This window comes from Rutilus rutilus, assembly GCF_951802725.1.
Source record: "Rutilus rutilus genome assembly, chromosome: 16".
Classification (NCBI taxonomy): domain Eukaryota; kingdom Metazoa; phylum Chordata; class Actinopteri; order Cypriniformes; family Leuciscidae; genus Rutilus; species Rutilus rutilus.
The window spans coordinates 32,830,777-32,844,698 of NC_140224.1; the positions used below are offsets into that span (position 1 = coordinate 32,830,777).

Consider the following 13,922-nt stretch of genomic DNA (forward strand, 5'->3'; position numbering starts at 1 on the left):
CTGCAACATTTTGCTAAACATGCATATATAGGCAAGACAAGGTGTATACTGTAGTACATTACATAAACAATGGTGCTTTCATAAAATAATTGTAACCATAAGATTTTTTTTTTTATTATTAATTTAAAATGCCATAACCACAAATAAGAATAAAAGAGAAGAATACATCAATATATATATATATATATATATATATATATATATATATATATATAATATAGCCTATTCCAAGCTATACAATTGACCTTCCATTTACAGTGTTGAATGAGTAATTACAGTACAGTGTCTTTTCTGACTCATCATTTAATCAGACTGCCAAGAGTTTAGCATTTTAACACAATATTTAATTAAAAGTGCAAAATAGCCATATCTATTTTCAGTTTAATAATTGGATGCCACATGCAAAGTCATTAGACACTAGGATACTTTTTAACTTTTATGATAGAATAAAACCTACTGTTTCACTTACCATTTAAAATGTAAAAAACAGTACGCAGTATACAGTGTATATGTATATTTCCCCTCTGTAGCATGCAGCACTACAATAAGTAATAAGCTTCTATATTCAGAATATATTCAGAGTTCAGTCTCAAGTGTTATTTTTCAAGATGAAATTGTTTCAAAGTTGTATCTAAGCTGTAAATAAGAATACTTCAAGTTCATTTTATTAAGTATACTTTATGTAGTAAGTATGCAATAATAGTATACTTGTAAGTGTACTATTTCAGTACTTGGGACTAATGTGGCCCACTCTTTAGGGTATAAAGTATACTTTAAGTGTAACAGTAGTAAACTTTGAGTAAACAACTAGTTTATGACTACGTTTTTCATTTGCACTGCAAAATATACCACAAATGAACTTATGATCGTTTACTAGTTAAATACTTTTGATCGTTTACTAGTTAAATACTTTTTTTAGTTTATGAAAGTAAACTTTGAGGTAGCCTACTCTCCGTAAACTACTTCTTTAGTAGTTTTATATTGCTTTTAAGTTCACTATAGGTGAATTTCCAGTGAAGGTATTAATTTTTTGTACTTAAAATAACAGTACTTTAAGTTTGAAGTAAAGTGTATTCAAACTTTAAAAAGTAAACTTTAAAAAGTAAATTTATTTGTACACTACCAGTAGACTACACAAAGTTTTCTGTCAGTATAAGTCAAGTATTTAAGTGTAATTTTAAGTATGGCTATTTCTGAGAAGTGCATAAAAAGTAGACTGAAAGTATATTTTCTTATTTCTAGTTTAAGAAATAGCTATAGTATATCTTATTTCTAGTAATATCACACTTGAATAAACTTCTTTTTTGTAAGGGTCAGCTTGAGCATTCAGTCTAAAGATTGTTTGACTACTTGCATTGATTGTAGGCTAAACTAGCAGTTAATATGCCCACATCACGTGGTGAGTTTCATTAAACAGGATCCTGCTCGTTTTCTGTTTATCAATAATGAGTTCTCTTGTACGAGACAAAGGTTAGTAATTCAAGTTTCTCTTGCCAACTCCATCTGAGCAATTATAAATGGGTCTGCTTATTCTCTTTGTCATGTGTGTCGACTGCATTTATCATGCTGCCTGATAAGTGACATCATAGGCAAAACCATGGGCAAAACACAACAAGCACTTCATATGAGTGTAAATCTGCCCATAATTGCTGGGCTTCTCAGTATTGTGACGTTTCCATGGCAATTAAGGTTTCAGATTAGGCAATGGATTAGGCTTGGATTATCTGGGGATTACGATGGATGATCGCAGCAGTCAAAACAAGTTAATTACGCTCTTCATACGTTTATTTCAATCAACTTTGATAAACATAGAAAACTCAATATTGCACTCTAGTGGAGGCATTGGAAATTACACTGAGGCTTGATTAGTCAGACTCATGTACTGAAGGTGCATTCATTAAATTTATATTATTTTAAAGTGTCAGCACCAAATATCAGATGTGTTTTCATTATGTCCAATAAAGATCCAGACGGTTTGACTCAATGTGCCGCAGAATCATCAGGCTGAACAGTGGCTTCATTTCATGGAAAGATTCTTTTAAATGAGCTCATTCTATTCAGCTTCATTTACAGGACACTTAAATGTGATGGAAAACATCCTTGTACCTTTTATGATTAAAGCTGAGCTGTTAGCCAGATTATGCAGGTATATTACAGCTCGCCGGAGTCATGAACTCCAGAAATGAAAATTAAGAAAGGGAATGTCCAGTCCTTCACAATTTCAGCCTGAAATTTACAGAACTGTCACGTCTGCTCTGATCAGTCTTTTGGGATTTTACCTTCCTATTGTTCAGTCTTTGGTCGACTGTCATTTAAATTTTAATGATAATTGGAAAAAATACCGTTAAACTGGGCATGAGCTATAATAGGTGGATATTTGTCTATGATTATAGCTTGCTATATTGCATTTATATTAATGTCCCATTCCCATATAGTTCCCTTCCTATCTTAATACGCCTACATGAAAGGTCTTGGAGCATTTTCAGTAAACGTTGCCTTTTTTTCCAGACAATTAAGAGTCATCATTTAATGAAAAAAATAATAAAAAACAGGCTTCTGAACATGAAGATTCAAGATTCTTTATTGTCACTATACGAATCCTTACAGTGCCATCACATATAACTTTGTGCAAACTAAACATCTAATTTAAATAAATACAATTTAAGTAGAATTTACTTAAGTAGAATTAAAGAAACGATACGATAATAACCAATATACAGTACTATACGTCAATAAACAATATGCCACAATCAATACGCAAAAACAATACAAAAACCAGTGCAAGGTTGTTTTTTGTATTGTTTTTGAGTCACATTTGACTTTAGTGTTTGAAAACAGAATATTTTTGTTAAAAAATGCAACATTAATTATATTTTTCAGCATATAAGACAATGTGCAATATAAACTATTGTGCCATGACATTTCCCCTTTTAATAATCATGGTTTCCTCTTTTGACATTTTTTGAAGGAGTGACAAAATAATGATGCCCACATGATTCAGAGGTAAGTTTCTTTTCGAGTTTTTAATCAATATCTCATGGATTTTATATGTCATAGATTCATGCATCCCTATATAAAAAAAGTGTATCATTTTCAAACTTTACTGTGACTTGAAAAAGTATGTCCACAGGTGATCAAGCTGCCTTTGTTTTATGTTACAGGGCAATGATAGCGTTGTTAAAGGCCCCTGAAGTAGCCCGTGGATCAAACACCCGTCACTCAGGTGTGAGTTATTGCACCTGTGCTGAAAATGCACCGGTCGTGTGCAAGTGCACTACAGCGGCTGTTCCCTGCGCATGATCCTCCGGACCAGCCCTGTGTGTCCAAAAGGAGGATCTGTGACGCTTTATTCAGTTAGGCAAGTGTCAGTTCTTTAACACCATCTGGATGGATTATCTCCATGCTTCTCAGCCTGTGAGGTCTTTATAATGGGAAGTAGTTCTGGCAAAGTGTTACCCGAGCCCTCCAAAAATGGATGTTTTTCTCTTATCAACTCTGTTGTGAACTTCAAGAAACAAGAGACTGACAGGGAAAAGTGTGACGAGAAACGACAAGCTTGGCTTTGGAGGAGGAGAAGCGGCAGAAGAGCTTCCCGAGAAGGAATATCAGAAGGAGTCAAGGAACTGGTTCATCTGGAGGAGAGGATGAGGAATCCTAATGCAAAGTTTCGTGCAAAGTTTGATCCACGCGTCACAGCGAGGTACTGATGATGTGCGTACTTTGGCTGAGTTCAGAATAGCATACTACCATACTGCAAAAAATAGAATGAGCAGTGTGTAGAATGGACGCTTTATGTGAATTTTCTGTGTGTATTTGTAATGGTAAATTTTAGTTGAAGTTTAGCAAAAATATTGTTTTATACACTACGGTTATAGTTTGCGGTTGGTAAGATTTTTAAACAGTAATGTTGTGAAATATTATTACAATTAATATTGTAATATATTTTAAAATGTAATTTTTATTCCCGTGATGCGAACCTGAATTTTGTCACTCGATCCTTCAGAAAGCATATACTTTATTTATTTTTTCACAAACAGAATTTTGCAAGAAACAAAAGTGAACACAACTGTCAAGCTCCAAATAATTTGACATGGTGCTGCATTGCACAATGCACTTTTAATTTTCATTGTGACAAATTAATTAGAGTAATAATCTCAGCTGCAGTTTGTTAAATCTTTTTCCTTAATCAAGACTCACTTTTTGTTTGGACTGCCAGTAAATAAGACACTATACATTATAGAATTATAATTTTATAAAATAACTAGATGCCTCTCAGTGAATTAAACATTGATGTAATGAGATGATGATGTGACAAAAATAATGAGGTCATTTGACTGACTGCTGTTGGTCATTGTCATGTAACATTCCATTGCAATTCTTAGATAAATAGTAGCCAGTATTCAGCGTACACGAAGTATGCAGTAGATAGGAAGCTAGTATTCCATTCCTAACATAACCTTTATGAAAAATTCTTGACAATGCCATAAACTTTATTACTTTAGACTGGATGACAGAATTAAGATATCAAACACGACATGTCAATTAAAGATCTTTGCTATAATGAAATGCTTTATCATATGTATTAGTTCACCAGTGCCACTCTCAGCATTTAATATCAGGCTAAAAGTAATAATGAAATGTAATTTATGAAATAATGAGATGTAATTTAATTTGATGCATCCAATTACAGCAGCACAGTAGTCTATCATAGCAGATGCTTCAGTGTTCAACAGGGTTATTATAGTTAACTAAAACTAAAACTTCACTTAAATCACTTAATTATAAATCACTATAATCACTAAAGCTGCCATGGAAACATTTCTCGTTTTAATTTAGTTTAACATGTACTAAATTAAAACTGAAATAACAATGAATAAATTATTTAGGCACATATTAAAATTAAAAATAAAATAAAAACTTTCTTTAGTGTGTAATGTTGCTGTTTGAGCATGAAAGAGTCTGCAAAGTAACAAAGTACAAAGTCACTCCAAAATGAATTATTCTCTATATCAGTGCTCACTGTTTCTGAACTCCCTGAAACGCCTCCATTGTAGTCTTGAGTTTTCTTCCGGGAATATGAACCTGTCACAATATTCCTCATTTAAATAATTAATTCCTCAAAGACATATGCAAAATAAAAGGCGTGAGGCTTGGTTAGGTTGTGTTAGCACTGTGTTGAAACTCAGTTATGGTAAAGGCTGTGGCATTTCTCAAACACATTCGAACCGGTTGACCAATCACAACACACTGCTCCAACCGACCAATCAGAGCACATTGCGCTATTCAGAAGGAGGGGCCTCATAGAGACAGGAACTAAACAGAGCGTTACTGACAGACTGACAAAAACAAAACAAAACAAAATCAAGACTAAAAGGGCATTATATGGCCTCTTAAATAAAAACTCTAATAGTATCTCAATGAAAAATAACACTAGTGTGTATATCTGTTCTAGGTATGACATCAAGGCTCTGATAGGCTGTGGGAGCTTCAGCCGTGTGGTTCGTGCTGAGCACCGGCGCTCGCGCCAACCCTTCGCCATCAAACTTCTGGAGGTCAAAGATCGCGAGGGTCACGAGGCCTGTCAAGCAGAGCTCGGCGTCCTGCGACGGGTGAACCACAGCAATGTCATCCGACTGGCTGAGGTGTTCGAAACGCCACATCGCGTCTATCTGGTTCTGGAGCTGGCCACGGGAGGAGAGCTCTTGGAGCGCATGGTCGCCCGAGGAACCTTCAGAGAACGGGACGCCACCAAAGCCTTGAAGATGGTGGCCAGCGGGCTGTGCTATCTCCACTCTCTGGGCGTCATCCACAGGGACCTCAAACCGGAAAACCTACTGTACTACCACCCGGGACAGGACTCGCGCTTGATCATAACAGACTTTGGGCTCGCTTGTTGGGACAAGACGCCGGCCTCCTTTCAAAGCAAGGGAGATACAAGTGTTTCAACTCACGACGCAAACTGCGACTCGTCCTTGAGCACTGTAGACTTTGAGAAGAGCCGTCAGAGTAAAGATTGGGCTGTGAGGACACTCTGCGGTACACCGGAGTACTTGGCCCCTGAGATGCTGGCTCAGAGATCCTGTGGCAGCGCTGTGGACATGTGGGCGCTGGGCGTCATCACTTACATCGTGCTGAGCGGATCACTGCCCTTCGACCAGAGCAGCCGACCGAGGCTCTTCAGGGCCATTCTCAGGGGCAGCTTCAGTTTCCATGGTGATGTGAGTGTCACAATACCTTTCCTCACAGTTATCTCACAAGTAGTACAAATGCACACATTCAGTGGCCTAAAAAGTATTTGGACACATAAGACTTGGGATGCACTGATGGCTTATAACTATTGGCCATTTTACAACATTTAGAGGTTTAAAGAGACCTTTTTAAAAACATAAACCAAGCTTACCGACCCAAAAATGTATAAATTCCGTTTAGTGTACGGAAGTGTATCCAAATACTTTTTGGGGCAACTATGTTGTGGTATATTTATATTTTCTCTGTGTACTTTGTTCATGATCTTCATAATCAAAATTGAGCTTGTGATGGCCTAACTAGAACACCAGCACTTAGACACCTGGAATGAACCAGGGCAATGAAAAATTCAGCCGAGTGTAAAGTAAAGGGCAAACAGAGTTTGTGTGTGTGTGTGTGTGTGTGTGTGTGTGTGTGAAGGTGAAATCTGGTCACCTGTGTAAACAGCCACCAGCTACCTGACTTATGTGTCGCCCACCAACAGCACGTCAGCTTGCTTTGTCTCAAGGGTGTGAGTGTGTGTGCGTGAGTGTGAGGTTAGAGGTGGTAATCAGAGAGGAAGGAGAGGGGAGATGAGCTTCACCACAGGGCTTTTATCACCTTTAAACTGCAAACACACACAGACGCACACATTTCTTTATCACTTTCAACCCCCAGAGCTGTGAAATTATGGGTGCAATAGGACAAAACAATAGAAGCTCTTTATAATCCTGCTGCTCAGAGACAGTAATCAAGCACATGAAGGAATTATTATTGTTATTTATGTATTTTATATATATGTGTATATATATATATATATATATATACATATAGTACTGAGGGACTACTGAGTCACAATATAACAGGTAGTTGTAAAGCAAGACTATAATAAATAGGTTAATATCCACCGTGTCTTGCCTTTTCACAGATACAGGCTATAAAGCCACAGTATTGCGGTGTATCTTAATTGAGTTTGCATTTAAACTCGGACCATTTGACCCATTTGGTTATTTGCATGGGTATTTATTGTCTTCATACCTGTGTGTGTGTGTGTGTGTGTGTGTGTGTGTGTGTGTGTGTGTGTGTGTGTGTGTGTGTGTGTGCGTGCGCAGCTTCACGATGCATCCATATGAAGTTGTCTTGTGTGCTTATACAGGAAATCACCTGTTTCAATTTCCAAATTTAATTAATTTTGATATGATTTTTTGTAGGACATAAAGTCCATCTTGAGATCGTAAAAAAGAGAAATAAAAGTGATTAAATAGCTGAAGCTTAAAAAAAAAAAAGATCCCCTGAAAAACATTACTAGATTAAATAAAATGTTATATTATTTAATAAACAAAAGTACTGACATACATTGGTTTGGTATTTAAAAGCTAATTTTATTCTTTTTTTAATTCACATTTTTTTAAAAAAGAAGGAAAAAACACTTTATAGTGGCCTTGTCACTCGTTACATGTAGTTACTATAGTAATAACTGTAAAATATGGATAATTACATGCAACTAACCCTAAACCAAACCCTAATCCTGTCCCTAACCCTATAGTAAGTACATGTAGTTAATTAATATTACTCAGAACTTAAATGTATAATTACGCATAACAAGGACACCTTCAAATAAAGTGTAACCAAAACTACGTTTATTTTCAAAAATATTGTCAGGATCCTGCTCTTACTGTCTTGTCTGTTTTGTCATTGTTTAATGTTTCCTTGTTGGTTTTGTGTTTGCCATGTGCTCCTCTTGTCCTGCCTCCTTGTTTTCTGTTACCACGCCCCCTTGTTTAGTTCTGGTCTTGCCCTCATTTCACTAATTGTGCTCACCTGATCCTCATGTGCTTTGGTCCCGTTCATTAATTGTGCTCACCTTTGATCCTTATGTGCTGTAGTCCCTTTATATTGTGCTTCTTTTCCTCTTGTCTTTGCTGGTTCGTTTTGGTGTGTTGTCTGTGTTCCATGTGTGTATTAAGTTTCCGCAGAAATTGACAGCTTCTGGAGATTGTTTGGAGTAATCTTCGTTCCGGTTCCCGTTTGGCTTCCACTCAGCATTATTCACACCACTCATCCTCTCCGTTGTTTTATGTCCTGGCCTGCTAAATGTGGTGTTTTGAGTATCCTCATCTGTACAAACTGTCCATAATAAACTGTTTGCTCTCTGTTCATTCTGCGCCTGGGTTCTCTCTCTCTGAAGCGTGACAAATATATGAAAACAGCTTATTTTAAATACTGGCAAAGAATAAAAACTACAATTGTAAGAACTTGGAATGTGCAGTTTTGTTACTGATTTGCTCACAGTTTCTGATTTATTCATGTTTCCATGGATTTTTCATTTGCATTCTATTTTTAAACCCTGCGTCTACTTATATTTCCTGTATATTAATGTTAAAGTTAATCAAAAGATCTCACAGTGGCGAGCGACACACTGTGTGCTGAACACACCTGATCATTTACTGCAAATGTGTATTTAGCGCATCTCTCTCATTTAATACTACAGATGATACACTTATTAATGACTCTGGAGAGCGCTACACAACAAAGTTTAAAAACAACTTAAAATAAGGACTGAACCTTTTTTTTTTCATTAAAGCCTCATTGCAGGATTCATTTTTTATCTGCGCCTCAAAGTGAATTCAAATGCTGTGCTTTGGTGTGTAATTAGAAACCAGTCGGCCATCCTTTATAGGTTAAACACATGCAGGCACGCAGCGCACGGACCCATGTTTCTGCGCAGATATATATTTAACCACATGAATACACAATCACTCTGCTGGACAGAATGATAGATTGAGCCTCAGAACACCAGAGGTAGTTGTTCGGCTCTCACTATTTTTTATTGATGTCAGATTTCTCTCTTTTCCTTGATGAAATTGTTGGATTCTGTACTTCAGTTGATACAGACCACAGCAAGACTAATGCACCTTAATGTTTTCTTGTAAAACTCATACACACTTTCTTTTTTTTAAAATGTGTTCTGTGTGTTTGAATAAAACTTGCTCTTTAAAATCCATTTGTCAGCAACAGACTTGCAATTGTCAATTTCATGGCTGATTAATTGTCATTACTGGATATGTATGTGTGTGTGTGTGTGTGTGTGTCTGTGTGGTCCTGGTAATCCCTACATTGTGGTGACAAAATGTCCCCAGAAGTGTAGCAATAGCAGTCATCTTTGACCTTGTGCATTCTCTGAAAAAAATGGTACAAAAGCTGTCACTGTCCAGGACAGTACCCATTAAAAAGGTTAGGTATAGGCTACTAATATGTACACTTTTGGTACCAATATGTACCTTTGAGGTACAAATACGCACTCTTTGCACCTTTTGAAAGGGTACCCACCCCAGTGACAGCTTTTGTACGTTCTCTTCTGAGTGTGGGGGCTTTTCTTTCTTTCTTTCTTTTGGTCCCCATGAGGAAAACAGCTTATAAATCAAATTATGTTTTTTGAAAATGTAAAAATGCAGAAAGTCTTCTGTGATGGGTAGGTTTAGGGTTAGGGACTGGAATATATTATTCAGTATAACAATCATTATGAGTATGGAAATGGCTTCGCAGATACCAGAGATGGTTTTTAACTCCTTTAAATTAGCGGTGAGTCACAGATCTATTCAAAACCGGTGACATTTATTGACTAATGTCTTCACATTCAGACTGCGACGAGGCGAAAATGGCAAGTTGTATATCTAATGCAGCTTAAGAGGCAGAAACGTCGGTAGCACAGGTCAGACGCCGGCGGTCCGGTCTCCATTCAGGCAGAATCTATGTGTGTGTGTGTGTGTACTCAGTGACATTTACAGGCGTAGATGTGCTGTGTTGGTTCTCAGATCTGTGATGATTTGATGCTGTTCTGAACACAGACTGAATGCAAAACCAGCAATGAATGGAAAGTAGTGTTGGTTTTCATGCAGGAAAAGTGTGGGCTGGAGGGTTTGCTGGACTGAGCTACAAAGTTGAGTTACTGATTCAGAGATCAGTATAAGGATTCTGATAAATATATTTCATTACTTGGAGTCTTTTCGAGGCCACTGAATCACGCTCAGATCTGTAAAACATTCTCTCCAGACTATTGGTGTTAATCGAAAAATGTCCTTTTTTATTTGAAGGGGTTATTTCGAGGAATAAAATATTCCTTGAGACAAAAGATTATGAAAACATACTGTTACTTTCACAACTCAAAACTTTCCTGGCTAGGTTTGTTTGTTTATGTAATATATATCCACTATTTGTATATACAGTATAGCGGATATAAAAATGAAGCAAAGATCATATTATTAGTTCAGGGGTGTGCACACTTATGCAGTTAGGTTATTTCAATGGCATTACATATAGGTTGTAATTTTTATTAGATATTATTTGTCTTTGTTTCATTTTTTTACATCAGAAGAACCAGCTGTTTTAAAGGGATAGTTCACTTTGAAATTAAATTTTGGTATGTTTTAGCTTACCTGAAGGGCATCCAAGATGTAGGTGTCTTTTTTTCCGCAGTAGTTTCAATTTTGATATTTTTAGGTCAAACCGTTCTTGTCTGTCAGTCATATAATGCAGGTCTATGGTCACTGTCTCAAAGAGCATGCACAAGTCCAAATTAAAACAATTCCCCATCGTCCAAATGAAACAATTCCCCATCGTAAGTACACTTTGATGGCCTAAGACACGAAACGAGCGGTGTGTGTGAGAAAACGAACCGTATTTGCCGTGTCGCCTTGGCTAATGAACTGCAATAGCGAAGGCGACATCTAGTGTTTCTATATCTATATCCGCCCACGTGCGGGTATAGAAACACTAGCACTAGATGTCGCCTTCGCTATTGCAGTTCATTAGCCAAGGCGACATCAGTGTATATATCTATACCCGCCCGCGCCGTCAGATCAGTTGGACGCGGCTTTGTTCAAGAGGCAAAAACTATATAAATACGGTTCGTTTTCTCACACAAACCGCTCGTTTCGTGTCTTAGGCCATCAAAGTGTACTTACGATGGGGAATTGTTTCATTTGGACGATGGGGAATTGTTTTAATTTGGACTTGTGCATGCTGTTTTGAGACAGTGACCGCAGACCTGCATTATATGACTGACAGACAAGAACGGTTTGACCTAAAATATCAAAATTGAAACTACTGAGGAAAAAAAGACACCTACATCTTGGATGCCCTTCAGGTAAGCTAAAACATACCAAAATTTAATTTCAAAGTGAACTATCCCTTTAACAGGGGTGTTTTATATGCACTGTATTTGTTTTAAATAAAAAATAAAAAATCTTTTTATTGACCTTAGGCTTTTACTGTATGGCATATTTCAATTTATTTTGTTTTGTTTTTTTAACATGCAACATCATTTAATTGATGACCACAATAACATATGACCACCCACATTCACAAATCACAGCAACTATTTAATATACCGACAAACTCTCAATCTCTCTCTTTCAGCCATGGAAATCAGTCTCAACATTGGCCAAAAGCTTCATCGGTCACCTCCTGACCGTTGAGCCCGAGCACCGCATGACCGCTGAGGAAGCTCTCAAGCATCCGTGGCTGGTCAGCATGGCAGCCTGTTCCTCTAACAAGAACCTACACCGCTCCATTTCCCGAAACCTCCAGCGGCGGGCGTCACGGGCCTCCTCTCGCTGCCCCAGCTCGGGCTCTACTCCTGGGTCACGGACATCGATGAGGTCTGGGTCACGGCCAGGTTCTGGGCCACGGTTACAGCGACAGGTCACTGTGCCTGAAGATCGCTGCTTAGGATAGGGTCAAGTTTTGGACCCAGTGGACAGGATTTCTATGTGAGAGGCCCAAAGTGCTGTCACTCATTTCACATGTGAAAGAGGGAAAAAAAACAGCCTGTTTAATTCTGAAAATCGTCAGTGAAATGACTAACATTATAATTAGACCTCCAGGAACAAAACTGAAGGATTAAAAATGTACATGATCCCTGAAAACTTGTAGATCAACTTGAATGTAGAAGTACAGACTTTTTTTTTTAAAGGTATATCATCATGTATGCACCCATACTAATATATTTATGATGCATTTGCGCTGATAGTCTCTTCAGCATTTCTGTGATCTCCTACTCATGATGAACAGCGAAGGAGTTTAAAGTCTCCTCTATAAAAAGAAAAGCACAGATCAGCACCTCTCCTCGCTTCTCCCACATTCATTCCTTCATTAATCAGATGAGGATGAGCTGATTATATAAACTCACTATTCTATTTTAAAATATACATTTTTCACCCCTGAAGAATCGCGCACCGGACTGAAATGCAACTGGAAAGGGAGTGTATCCTCAAATGGTCTGATATGCAGATTTTCTGTCCTGCTTTTCTTCATATTACTGTTTTTACTCGACAAAGAGTCCCTGCAGATTGATTGTGTGAAGAAATTAAGACTTTTATTCAGCAATTGATCAGCTGAAGACTGGAGTAATGATGCTGAAAATTCAACTTTGCATTATATTCAAATATAATAGCTATTTTAAATTGTAATCATATTTCACATTATTGCTATTTTTACTGTATTTTTTTGAGCAAATAAACCCAGCCTTGGGGAGGATTCGAGACTTCTTTCAAAAACATTATAAAATGATTACCGACCCCGGTTTCTGAACGGTGCTGATTGAAAAAAGAGCACTTGAAATTTTGATTTAGAAAAGGATATTTTATCTTCTAATGCAGTCGCATTCAGATATTTTATATTTTTATCTTGAGTGTCCAAACCTACTGTGGTCACTGTGAAGAACAAAAAGGAAATAATCTTGATAATGATGTGGAATCAGCCTGTTCAAACTGACATCAATCTAAGAAGGTTATGTTTGCACTTTCTGTTCAAGGACTTTTGCTCGGTTATAAAGGTTCCATTAAGTGGTGTTTCATTCTGAAAGCACCAATCAGTGGAAATAATGTGGGTCAATGTTAAAAAGGTCCGTTCAGCAGAGAACTTTACAAAAACTCCCGCATACCTCAACACTAGCTCTCTTCTGACATGAATCACTTTAAAAGTTGGCTAAAGTGATGCTAAAATGCTAAAAAAACAAAACAAGACAAGCATATAGTCTGCAGACATTTTGACTTGATCTTTGACACATTAGGGAGGTTTTCCCTCGCCACATCACTGACGCGATTAAGTCACTATAAAACTTGTAATATTATACTTCCTTTTTTAGAGTTATGAAGTAGCTTTATGGTGAAATATGGTAGAGAAAAAGAAAAATAGGCAGCGAGTGCCCTCTGTTGGACAAATATTCAATTGCATGGATTTTTATTTGAGTTTTTACATTACATAAGTAGGAAAATTATGTCTCTTTATTCGAATACATGCGTATCATAATAATTCTGATATGTGATAAAATGCTGTTAGGACCAACATTTTCTTATGCTTATTACATTACTGAGAAACAAACAGATACATTTCCCATTTCCTCACCATTAGATGCAATCGTCATTAGGCCTACATTTGTTTTCTTCTACCCATTTGTTTTTAATTAATTTTGCATCTGTTTTCTTTTGCTCCGGTGGGAAATATTTAAACATCTTCAATATACGGTTTCATATGAAGCTGTTTTGTGCATTGGGCCGTTCTGCTCTCAGCTCAATATCTGTTAATGACGTGTGTGATGACTACTAAAACAATCCTGACCATTAAACAGAATTAGCAATAAAATAATCATGAAGACCGTGGCTGCTTCTGAATGTAGGAATTCAGTCTGTCAATTA

General features: G+C 37.1%; 1 protein-coding gene across 1 annotated transcript; it reads left to right on the plus strand.

Annotated features, from left to right (window-relative positions):
- Nucleotides 1-2,992: 2,992 nt before the first annotated feature.
- Nucleotides 2,993-11,961, plus strand: LOC311306283 (serine/threonine-protein kinase H1; the record flags this gene model as incomplete). Its single annotated transcript, XM_084434605.1, has 5 exons — nucleotides 2,993-3,003; nucleotides 3,162-3,223; nucleotides 3,412-3,700; nucleotides 5,453-6,218; nucleotides 11,644-11,961. The coding sequence occupies 5 exons, from the start codon at nucleotides 2,993-2,995 to the stop codon at nucleotides 11,959-11,961; spliced, it is 1,446 nt and encodes a 481-aa protein (XP_084290731.1).
- Nucleotides 11,962-13,922: the final 1,961 nt, after the last annotated feature.